The sequence below is a fragment of the Delphinus delphis genome, chromosome 8, assembly GCF_949987515.2.
Source record: "Delphinus delphis chromosome 8, mDelDel1.2, whole genome shotgun sequence".
Taxonomy (NCBI): domain Eukaryota; kingdom Metazoa; phylum Chordata; class Mammalia; order Artiodactyla; family Delphinidae; genus Delphinus; species Delphinus delphis.
In genome coordinates this window covers 67,110,652-67,122,824 of record NC_082690.1, presented here as the reverse complement: position 1 = coordinate 67,122,824, position 12,173 = coordinate 67,110,652, and the positions used below count along the sequence as shown (strand labels likewise).

General features: G+C 50.1%; 1 protein-coding gene across 1 annotated transcript in view; it reads left to right on the top strand.

The window, feature by feature from the left end:
- The first annotated feature begins 232 nt into the window (after positions 1–232).
- The window catches only part of DKK3 (dickkopf WNT signaling pathway inhibitor 3), a 48,198-nt gene continuing 36,257 nt past the window's right edge, over positions 233–12,173 (top strand). Inside the window, exons 1-4 of the mRNA XM_060018503.1 lie at positions 233–393; positions 992–1,238; positions 7,445–7,582; positions 10,706–10,789. Of these exons, the coding sequence (XP_059874486.1) occupies positions 1,026–1,238; positions 7,445–7,582; positions 10,706–10,789 (435 nt within the window). The 5' untranslated portion in view covers positions 233–393; positions 992–1,025. The remainder of the gene's footprint in view (positions 394–991; positions 1,239–7,444; positions 7,583–10,705; positions 10,790–12,173) is intronic.

Here is a 12,173-nt window from a genome sequence, read left to right as displayed (position 1 = left end):
AGAAAAAACACCTTCCCCTCGCCTCCCGTAAACTGTGGCAAGAATCTGGGCCAGAGACGACAATGGACTGGGATGCCGCGGGGCAACGTGATGAACAGACCGCGACAGCTTCCGGTAGAGCCGGGCGCCGGCGGCAGAGGAGGCCAGCCTGGGGCGGGAGGTCGCCGGCGCCCGGGCCGGCCATTGGCGGCGGGCTGGGCCGCGGCCCCTCCCGCGGGGCGGGGCGGGCGGGGCGAGCTCTGCGGGCTCGCCAGGGTAGCAGCGCTGCAGCATCCTCGCCGAGCTCCCCGCACCCGCGGCCCGCGCAGCGCGCCGCTCCCGCTCCGCAGTCCCGAGGCAGCCCCTGGCGAGGCCTGGAAAGTCCAGCCCGGAGCACAGCTCGGTCCAGTCGGGGTGGGTGAAGGGCGGCGGCGGGGAAGGGAGGTGGCTCATCTCGGTAGCTCCTGGGTGGGGGAGGGACTGGGCTCAGGACTTGGTTCCGACCCCGGCGATGGGGAGGGGGCGGTGATGAGCTGTTCTCTGACCACCCAAGATGGGGGCTCGGGTAAGGATGGGGTGGGAGTGGGGTCGCGGCACCAGAGCTGTGCTCTGACCTGGTCGAGGAGGGAACAGGGCTCAAACCCAGGACCAAGCCGGGGTGGGGGGCCGGTGGGGAGGGCGGTGAGGGGAGAGGGTTGTAAGCTTGGGGGCACCCGGGTTCTGTTGCTCGCGGGAGGGGCTATCACTGGGGGCGGGGGCAGAGCACAGCCTGTGCCGGAGGATGCGCCAGGGGGTACGCAGGGGATTCGGGCGCGGGGCTGGAGCGGGTGGGGGTCTTCCCTGTGCGAGGTAGCTGCGTCCAGAGGGGACTCGGCCTCCTCCCATCTGGGAGTGGGTGCGGGAAGCGGGGCGCCGGGGGCGGGCCCGGCTCGTAGTGCCAGAGGCGGCGGGGGCGGGCGGCGCGGGCCAGAGGGTGGTCGGCGCGCCTCTGACAGCGTTCTGGCACGCGCAGGCGGCGGCGCGGCGGCTGCGGGCGCTGAGCCGAGATGCGATGGCTGGCGGGCACCCTGCTGTGCCTGATGCTGGCGGCGGCGGTCCCCACGGCCCCCGCGCCAGCTCCGACAGTGACCCCGGCTTCGTTCGAGCCCGGCCCGGCTCTCAGCTACCCGCAGGAGGAGGCCACTCTCAACGAGATGTTCCGCGAGGTTGAGGAACTGATGGAGGACACGCAGCACAAACTGCGCAGCGCGGTGGAGGAGGTGAGTGCGCCCGAAGGGCCCGCGCTCCGGGGAAGCGCGAGGCTGGCGACAGCGGGGGCTGGGGAAGCAGTGGTACGAGCGCTGGCCAGGGTCCTCAGGTCCGCTAAAGGGCTGGGCAGGGCGGGCAGCAGATTCCGAGTTATCTGAAGGCAGCGCGGGGTGATCCCAACTCCCGCCTCGTTCTGCCTTCCTGCCAAAAGCTCTGGATCTGAGTCTGTCCAGCCAGAGACTCCGGCCGGACCTGCCCATGGGCAGCGGAGGGTCACCACCTGCCTGCAGGCTGCCGGCCATCACCTTGCAATTACCTTCAGGTGTGCAGCTGGCCTTATCCTGTCCTCAGCGGAGGCTTGCAAGGCCCCTGGTATTCCAGCGCTGTGGTTTTGCTGAGGAAGCTCCAGGCATCTCAAGTCCCAGCTTGTCTGGGCCTTGAGCTTGTGCCATCTTCCCGAGAGACAGTTGGGGTGTCATGTGGGGACAAAGAGCCCTGAGCTTTGCTGGTAATCTTTCTGGGCTTCCCCAGTGCCATGTGGGGCAGAGAAGGAAACTGGGAGTCCTAAATCCCAGCAATGTCAGTTGTCAGAGGGTGGTGGGTGAGAGGAGGAGAAGCTGTGTGAAGGGCAACCTCCCACCCTACCCCAAGAGTGCTTTGGAGTCAGTCCTGGGCTCAGGGCCCTCTTCTGCCATTCACTAGCAGGTGGCATTGCCAGATCCCTTAACATCCTGTACCTCAGTGTCCCGTGAGAATTAAATCCACGCTATGTGTAGCACCTGGCGTATAATAGATGCGCAATATATAGCAGCTGTTAGTTATCAGATACCAGATACCTTGGGAAAACTTTGCTTGGCTTCTTCCTTCCATTGCCTCCCAGGTCCAAACACTATGGATGGCATCCTCTATGGTGGGCATGCAAGCATCACCAGGGTTGCCTGGACAGGAGGTGCAGCTGGCCCACCTCTCCCAGCCAGGGGACCCTGCTGCCTGGGGTGGGTAGGCATGGCCCCTCTTGGGCCTGCCTCTGCTGCAGCCTGTCTTTGGAGAGAAGCCAGCCATACAGTGAAGGAGTCAGTGAGGGACCAGATGTCTAGGCTGGAAGGTCAGGTGCCTCCACATCCCTGCTTCTCTGCACTGCATTTGGACAAAGTCTCCAAAGCTGGCTCTGGTCTACCAGGAGAGGTGGCTTTCTCCTCCCACCCCGGTGTGGTTTGGGTTAGTTCCCCTTCCTGCCCACAACAGTCAGCCTGGTGGACCCTGGACACTGGTGAAGGGGACACTGGATTGGGAGGCGGTTGCATGGGCAGCTGTATCTGAACATCCACTGGACAGGCCAGATTCTAAAACCTGTGGCCTTCCTGTTTCCTGAGAAAGCGAAAGAATCATGACATGGAACAATGAAAGGCGCCGAAGCATCAGAGGCCCCAGTGTCTTTTCACTCTGCACCTTCAAATTGAACTGAGCTCACAATCCTTCTGGTTCTAGAGCAGGTCATTTGCTTCCCTCCTGCCCATGGATTCCCACTGAGCCTGACCAGGTCACCTGCGTGTTTTCATTCAGTGTGAACTTGCCCATGCAGCATGGTCCTCTGCCGGCAGCCCCTGGTGAGGGGGGATGAGGGAGCGGCAGGGCCCCTTCAGTCTCTTCATTGATGAGAGCAGTTTGCGGCCAGCGGGACGTTGTGGTGGTGCTGACTCCGAGGGAGCTGGCCACGTTGCCTCTGCCTGGGCCCCAGCCTTCCTCCTCCAGACATGGCTCTGCCTGACTTCTGCAGTTTGCCACCAGGGGAGACATGGGCTGGCACCTCTACCCCGCTCAGTGGGAACCAACCTTCCTTCTCTCATCCCAGCTCTGCCGCTTACGAGTGATGGGATCCAGGCTCTGAAATGGAGGAAATGTCCATTTCCCCTCGGGGGTAATGGGGAGAATTAAATGAGAGGATGTAAGTAAAGCAAGTTTTCTGGTCGTCTAAAATGGGTTAAGTAGGGACTTCCCTGGTAGTCCGGTGGTTAGGACTTGGTGCTTTCACTGCCGTGGTCCGTGGGCCCGTGGCCCCGGGTTCTATCCCTGGTCGAGGAACTAAGCTGCTCCGCGAGCTGCGCAGCACAGCCAAAAAATAAAATAAAATAAAAATGAGGTTAAGTAAAATTGAGGCAATATAAGTTGCCCCCTCGTGTGGTTGTCAGGACTATGGGCAATTGTTGGTTCTCAATAAATAATGGCTCTCATTATCATCATATTAATAACAGTAGTAGGAATGATAACAAAAGAACCACAAGTGTCTGATATAGATTCACAATAGATTATGGCTGTTAGTATTAAGTTTTTAAAAGAGACTGCCAGAAAGCCTCTTAAATCTCATAAACATAAGATAGTTGCTGTTTACTTACTGTCCCAGAGAAGAGCCAAAAAGGACACGAGGCTGGATGCATTAATTGTTTACATAGTTTACAGAGTTGCATCACGAATCTGCTTTCAAGTAACTCCCTGACATTTAAAATATTCCAGCTGACTCAGCTGCTGATTTCTCTTAAGGGAAAAAGGTTAACTCTGCTTGTAGGATCATTATTGAGGGGAAGCAAATCTTCCAATGGTTCAGTCTGGGCTGTTCCTGTTTTCCTGTTTAATTATTCTGTATGTTACTGATAAAAGTATTGTGAGGATAAAACCATTCCCCGCCCCTCCATTGCCACATCTGTAACTGGCATATTTTAGAATGTTCTTACCACCTCACCTATTCCTAGGAAGAATCCCAATACCAAGCCTGAATTTCTCTCTCCAGTTTTTCTTACTCTGCTCCTTTAACAGACACGCAGATTCAACCAATTGTAGGTGCCATTTTAAACAATATTCACTTTCCGCCTCTGTGAAACAAGTCCTGTTGCTTCAGGCTTAAGTTTCTCTTGCGAGTGGCAGTAATAGTTGTGGTTGAAATTTCCACTGTAAACTGTACTTTTAGCTTGTGGTGCCATGAAAGAGCTTTAGCTCATTCTGTTGAAATAACCACTGGTTGAGGGGGAGAAGGTTTTATATAAAGACTATCTGTTCAGCCCAGAGCAAATTCTAAATTTGGTAACTTGTCAATGATTTGCAAGCCAAACTGGAGGATTACCATTCCTATAGAAATTTTAAAAGCATTGAAACATTCCATTCTCCTTCCGGATTTAGTCCCTCTAGTATCTCCAGACTCCTGTTCTTTCCCAGCTGTATCCTTTCTATCACTAAACATCTCAGGATCTCTCACTTAAATTTAAGAAGACTTTTTCTTAGTCTTAAATCTCCTGTCTTAGCTTCGTCCATTTCTACTCCATTTTATTAGCAAACCCTTGGAACACATGTTATTTACTACCTGCCCTTTCCACTCCTACCCAGACATCCGCCGGCAAACTAGCTTCTTCTAAAACTGCTTTCTTAGACGACTACGTTATGCAAGTATTACACCTTTGCAGGGTGACAGATACTGTATTGTACCAAGCACTCAGATTTCATGATCCTTAATCGTTACATCTGCTCAACAAAGTAGAATCATCCCCATTTTACAAACAGGAAAGCTGAGGTTTAGAGATATTTGGTATCTTGCCCCCAGGTCACGTGGCTGCTTTGTGGCCGAGCTGGGACTTGCCCCTACCCCCCATTACCTGACTCCAGAACCCGGGCACTTTCTACTGTGCTGCCTTCTGACGATGCTGCGGGCAACTTCTTGCCTAACCTAGTGGCCAGCGCTCAGTGGCTTGGTCCTTCTAGATTGATTTGGAGCCTTTACCACCTAGAAGGCCCCTCCCCAGATAAAACTTCTGACTCTCAGCCTGCTTGTAGCTAGTCCCCTGACTCCGTTCTTTTTCTTCTCTGGATTCTGTATGATCTCCCAACTAGTCTTCAGAACTTGCTGCAGCTCCCCATTGCTTGGTGCAAAGGTTCTTACCTGAGGGCGAGTAGAGGGGAGGGAATATCTCAGAATCATCTGGGAAGCTCATTGATATGTGGGGTCCCCCCTCCAGAAATTCTAATTCGGCAGGTCTGGAAGGGATCCAGATATGTATATATTTTTTAAAAGTTTGGACATGACTCTGAGGTGCCTCTCGGTTGAGAACCAGGCTAACATTGTCTGCATTAGAACTGCCCCTGGACTCACCTGTCAGTTTGTCTCTACTTCATTATCCATTATTTTATCCATTTAGGGTACAGCATGGACCCTCTGCCCTAGCCCATGACACACCATTCTCATCCAGGCTGCCAGTTTCGCCTCCTCTATGCTCCTCTCTATCCAAATCGTATCTGTTCTGTGAGACCAACCCAATCATGCCTCCTCTTCCACCTGGAAGCCTTTTTCTCTCTTCTTTGAACCCCTGACTCGCTTCTACAGACTGTCATAATCATCCTCAAACTGCCTTGTGTGGGGCTCTCCTATCTCCCCAGCAAAAGTATAAGCAGAATCACATACTAGGAAAGGCACATAATTTGGAGTCAGACTGACCCGAGTTATAATCCGAGTTTTGCCACTTACTAAGAATGTGATAACCTTAGGCAGATTCCTTCCCTTTTTCAACCTCATTCTTTTCATCTGCAAAATGAGGGTAATAACACTTCCTCTTAACGGTTGCTGTGAATATTTAAGGAGGTATGGAAGGAGCTGGCGCAATGGCTCAGACATAGCTGATGCCCAAGCATGGAGGTGATGGTGATGACAGAGCCAGTGACCAGGGTTCAAACATGTGACGAGTTGTCTCAGGGTCAAACACAGCGGTTGCTGACCAAGTCCTTGGTTGGTTATCCGGTCCTTTATGCTGACCAGACTTTCTTCACACTTCTGGTGCAGTGTCTTTGTGCTACATTGAGACATGGGAATTCTTTCCCCATGTATACCCAGGTCAGCAAATCTGGATGGGAGAGAAAGGAAAAGAGGGGGCCTCACGTAGTATGTAAGGGAATGGAGGACAGTGATTTTTAAAATAGAATCTTTTTTGAGGATTCCTTTAAAGGAATAAGAATAGCCCAGAGTCAAAGATTGCACTGTTGGAAAATAGCCAAGCACCAGTTACAACTTCTCTCTGTGTCTCTCATTTTAAATTCCTAGAGAGAGTGTCGGGTTGGCTCAGTTAGTCGATGACATGACCTCTGTTTGAGTCCAATCAACTGTGACTGGTCACACTGTCACCTGCCCACTCATTAGGACTGGGGCTGGAATTGAGTCCAGATTTAAGTTGACTGACATGTCTGGTATAGATGTCATGGAAGCTCATGATTTGTGGACAGTGGCCTGAGAAACGTGGCATCAGAAAAGGACACTTGTGCAAGAAGAGCCAGGAGGAGGGTGCGCCCCGGGAGCTAGTCACCTGACCCTCTACAGGGGTCCCTCTTGTACTTAGGGGGTGGGTGGGGAAGAGACATAGCTGTGGCGCCACCTGCAGTGGGGAAGGGGCTGTCCTAGGTTGGGTCCCCACCCCAACCTGGCCCTGCAACAAGGATCTGGGAGCAAATAATTCATTTGTGATGTGACCCCAGAAACACGAGGAGGAAGTGGGAAAGTGAGATGGAAAAGAAGAGAGGCAATAAAGGCTGTGCTGATGAGCAGGTTACTGCTAGGGACAACTAGGGCTCAATCCCCCTGGGGTCCTTGGAGAGAGACCGTTCCACTGAGGGGAGAGGGCACTGGGGTACTTACCCCCGTAGCCTGTCCTTCACTGGTTAAGGGTTGTCCCTGGAGTGCTCACTCCCTAACCCGTGGGGCCTGTGCAGACTGAGCACACTTCTGCAGCCAGAGAATGCTCTCGAAGAGAGACAGAGGTGGTTGTTGGCACATAAGGGAACAAATGCGGGTGACCTCCCGATTAGGCCACGGGGAGATGGGCGTGGCACCTAGAGCATCTATACAGGGGTCAAGACTGTTCAACAGAGGCATTCTCAAATCCCGACTCTGCCCTCCACTGAGAGTCTTGGGAAGTTATCTAGTCTTCCTGAGCCTCGGTTGCCCCACTTGAAAAGTGGGGCCGTTAACACCCACCTCACAGGGAGGTTGTGAGATGTAAGGCAATGATATACGTAGACATTTAGAACAACGTCTTGTTCTACTGGGTACTCAATTACTGGTACCTACTATCATCAGCACCACTGTAATTGCAGAGGAGGAAAAGAGAAGTGGTTCTTTTTTTCTCATGGACTCTGATTTGTATCAAGAGAAAACAATATTGCTCATTAAATCCATTGATTTAATTAGATGGAGGCAGAAGAGGCTGCTGCTAAAACGTCATCAGAAGTGAACCTGGCACGCTTACCTCCCAGCTATCACAATGAGACCAACACGGAAACCAAGGTTGGAAATAACACCATCCACGTCCACCGAGAAATTCACAAGGTAAGGATGGTCGTGGCCAGCACTTCCTCCTTTCCTCGTCGCCTGGTCCCATCAGAGGACTAAGGTCTTGTTTACATGTTTGATATACAAGCCAAAAAATACAAATGAGGATAGTAAAATACATGTTAAAAACCATAGGGAGTGAGGGAGCTATTTAAAGGGGGAAAGATATGTATCAAAAACATAAATTGCTTTTGTATTTAAGCAGTAAATTTAACTCTACTCTTCCCGCCAGTCCAATTGCAAAGGAATGTTCAGGGATTTTTAGTTTGTCTCAAAGGAAGCAAACAAGTGTTTAGAGAGATACTTTCCTAGTATCGAATTTGAGGAATTTATTTCACAGGTTTTTTTTTTTTTTTTTTTTTTTTGCGGTACGCGGGCCTTTCACCGTTGTGGCCTCTCCGGCTGCGGAGCACAGGCTCCGGATGTGCAGGCTCAGCGGCCATGGCTCACGGGCCCAGCCACTCTGTGGCATGTGGGATCTTCCCAGACCGGGGCACGAACCCGTGTCCCCTGCATCAGCAGGCGGACTCTCAACCACTGCGCCACCAGGGAAGCCCTATTTCACAGGTTTTTATCCATGTTTCAGTAGTGAGTTGAAATAGAGTTCATGCTGTAGTGAATAGATCTTCACCATTTCCTTAGGAGGACCGCAAATGTGGTAATACTCAGCCTTCAGAAGAAAAAGCCTCTATAGCCAGGAGATGAAATATTCTTTTGTTTGCTGGTTATCTATTCAAAATTCTACAGCAGAGTGTTTCCTAACCTACCACACATCTTAAGTGTCTCTTGGTCCAATATCTTGCACGAAGAGCAAGCGGTTTGTTCTCAGTCTGACTCGAGGAAGAAAATGTTGCAAACCTAGAGGAATGTGACATTAGCTTGCCCCTAGTGTGAGATGTCTCCCATATGAGTTTGGCAGGACTTTGGGAGCAAACCACTTGGCCTGTGTTCTCTTGAAGAGAGTCTGGTGTGCAGATGTTCAGGGTCATTGTTAGAGGCTGTAGAGTTGACCTTCTGTTGTGAGCATCAAGGAGCTTGACCTCTGATCTCATCTCAATGCCTACATGCAAGGCCATGACGGCTCTCACAAAAGAGACCTGCTTTTGTTCAAGTGCCCAGGTAATGGGTTGAAACAACAGCACTTCTGTGCTATAGAGGATAAAGGGGTCCATTTTCATGGGCCATTGCCTTGACTATAAAGTAGCCTCTGTGTGGCTCTTCTGCTACATACTGATGGCCCAGCTCCGGAGTGTACCCCCCGCATAAATAAATGCTCCACCTGCGAAGCAGAATCCTTTCGCATTGCTTGTCTGAAGACTGGAGAATGTTTCCAAAAGTGATTGTTTTATTCTTGTCAAAACCAGTATTAAGTCATCCTTTCTGAGAATAATCAGCCAGTAGTTTCAGCTGCTTCTTATATTTTCTCCTTGTAGATATCAGAATACCCAAACGTGAGTCCTACCGGTAACTAGTGTGATTTTGAAAAACTTACTTCAATTTCATGACCCTCACTAACTGCCTTTAGCAAATAGGGATATCAACATCTACATTACGGTATTATGGGGGTCCAATAACTTAAAGTATGTGAGAGTCATTGTAAACTATGAAGTGCTATCCAGCAGCAAATTCTTCTTGTTGTTGTTCTTACAGTAAAGTTACGGTATCCGCACTGTGTAGTAGTTCTCGAGCGGGTTCCATGGAGCTCCTGTCCTGTGTGATGCTTTATAAAAGAAGGGCTCAGGGGTGAAACATGTTTGGAAAACATTGTACATATTTCTCTTCCTAGAGATACAAAAATGCACCTTACTATAATAAAGGCTCTGAGAAGTCCTGCAACCTATACATATAGGACTGTACAATTAAAAAAAATATAACATTGGTTAATCCTGTAAAAATCTGGCATAAAGGAAGAAGACATCATCTCTTTGCCAGAGAGAGGAATTATTTAGATAAAAATAAAGTATGTTGATGAAGACATGATCCTTATCTCCTCAGAACTGGAATTAGAACTAGAATTTGATCCACTATTGCACATTAGCCTAAGAGTTTCCACTTTGTTTTGGCTGCAGACGCCTGTGACATTAGAGCTGGCAGGAACTTTAAAGATGACCTAGAAATGAGAAAACTGTGAATCAGAGAATAGAAATGATTTGTTCCAGGTTACATACTAGATGGTCATTGGTGTCTGAGGCAGGGCTCAAAGAACACAGGTCTCCTAGTTCCTGGGCGTCTTTCTGTCTTTATCACCAACACAGAGGTTTGACGTGGCCTTGGATCGGGTGGGAATAGCCTGGGTTCCACGTCAGGTTTCTAAGGCTCAGCTTTGAGGTGCCTGTTCCTGTTTACAGAAGGCAGGCAACGGATAGAGGAATACAGGGCCAGGCCTCCCATAGTACTTAAGCACTTTTTTGATGAAACAAAACAGTTCCCCAGAATCAGGAAGTGGGGCAGCTATAGCTAAAACCTGCTTCTTTCAATACCCAGACCTGTAGTTGAAAAGAAAGCTGACACTGAGTTTCAAGTAAATGAGCCCCAGGAATGATAAAAATAGCTAGCGCTGAATATTTGCGAGGTGACGGGCTGTGTGCTTTACATAGACCTCCTCGGCCCCATGCTGTAGGCTCTGTTACATCTCTTATCGCTGCACCGTCTGACGCTGCTGGTGGAGCTCAGAAAGAAAGGGGGACAGGACTCGCCTGGTGGTCCCGTGGTAAAGAATCTGCCTTCCAATGCAGGGGACGCAGGTTCAATCCCTGATTGGGGAGCTAAGATCCCACATGCTGCTGGGCAACTAAGCCTGCGTGCTGCAAACTACAGAGCCCACGCGTGCCACAACTAGAGAGAAAACCCACACGCCACAAATAGAGAGAAGCCCGCGTGCCGTAACGAAAGATCCCACATGCTGCAACTAAGACCCGAGGCAGCCAAAAAAATAAAGAAAATTTAAAAAATAAATATAAAAAAAAATGCATTTAAGAAGAGGGGAGGGAGTGGGCATTCTGTCTACTTTGACAGGTGCTTCTGCTTCAGAAAATAGAAAACAGTAAAACAAAAAAACAACCTGTGGGATTTGTCCAGAATTCCTCCTATTTCACATTCACTGTACTTGTTCTCCTATAGATCACCAACAACCAGACTGGACAGATGGTCTTTTCAGAGACGGTCATTACGTCAATGGGCGACGAAGAAGGCAAAAGGAGCCACGTGAGTGGTCATCTTCCCCGTGCTCACACCCGAGGCACACACTCCTTTGCTGAGCCTGCCAGAGCTGGCCCAGACTTCAGAGTGGCTGCAGGAGGGAGCTGGCTCCCCTGCACCTCTCCTGTTTTCGTTTCTGCCAAGATTCCCCAATGCCTACATTTCTGGCCAGACAGCCGCAGTCTGGTAACAGGCTCTGCCTCCATATGCACTTTGCCTCAGAAATGGCAGGACACGTTCAATTCGGTTGTCATTTGCATGGCTGAGGCTCAGCCTTGGAAGGGGAACACTGAAGTATCGGGTGCATTGGTCAGGGTCCCTAGTAACAAGACCTGGTGCATCCGACCTGAAAATACCCTAAAACCTCTGGCATGACCCACGTCATTTATGATCCCAGCCCCGGTCTGGCAGTTTGAGAGCAAGAAAACCTTAAGTGGAACCCAGTGGCCCATTGGAAAGGTGTCCCCCTGCTCCAGGCTTCTCGCTGGGCCCCTTGTGATTGCACCCGCTACTCAGTGGCCTGTTGCTCAGTCCAAAGGTGGGCTGCTTTTTAGAGAATTATAGATTCTGAACATGGAGAGAGACATCATTTCACAGAAGAAAGGCCTGGCGTAGGTTGGGGGATGACCCAGGCCGAGTCACTGGTGTCCAGACTCCCAGACGAGAGGTGACTCAGCTGTACCTTATCTTCGCAAAGAGGTGGCTGGTTTCAGATGCAGAGGCCTGGTGAGGAGAGGACAAGGCAACTGCCGTGTGACATGGGGCCTGCTCTATGGGGCCTGCGAGGGCCAGCCTCTCTGTGCCCAGGCACGTTATGCAAACTTCCCACTGCACGTTCTTCTCTGAGGTGTAGAACGCATCCCCAGCCTTCTGAGGGGATCCAGGATATTCCCTCACCCCTTGTGGCCTTAGCACAGGAAAAGAAGCAGTGTACCCATAATCATTAGGTGGTGTTGCTGTGGTTGGTAGTCGATGGGTCCTTTTTTTTTAAATATTTATTTACCCATTTATTTTTATTGAAGTATAGTTGATTTACAATGTTGTGTTAGTTTCTGTTGTACAGCAACGTGATTCAGTTATACGTATGCATATATATATTCTTTTTCATATTCTTTTCATTATGGTTTATTATAGTATATTGAATGTAGTTCCCTGTGCTATATAGTAGGACCTTGTTGTTTATCTATTTTATATATATTAGTTTGTATCTGCTAACCCCAAACTCCTAATTTATTCCTCTCCCAACCCTTTTCCCCCTTGGTAACCATAAGTTCGCTCTCTATGTCTGTGAGTGTGTTTCGTAAATAGGTTCGTTTGTGTCATGTTTTAGATTCCACGTGTAAGTGATATTATATAGTATTTGTCTTTCTCTTTCTCTTTATCACTTAGT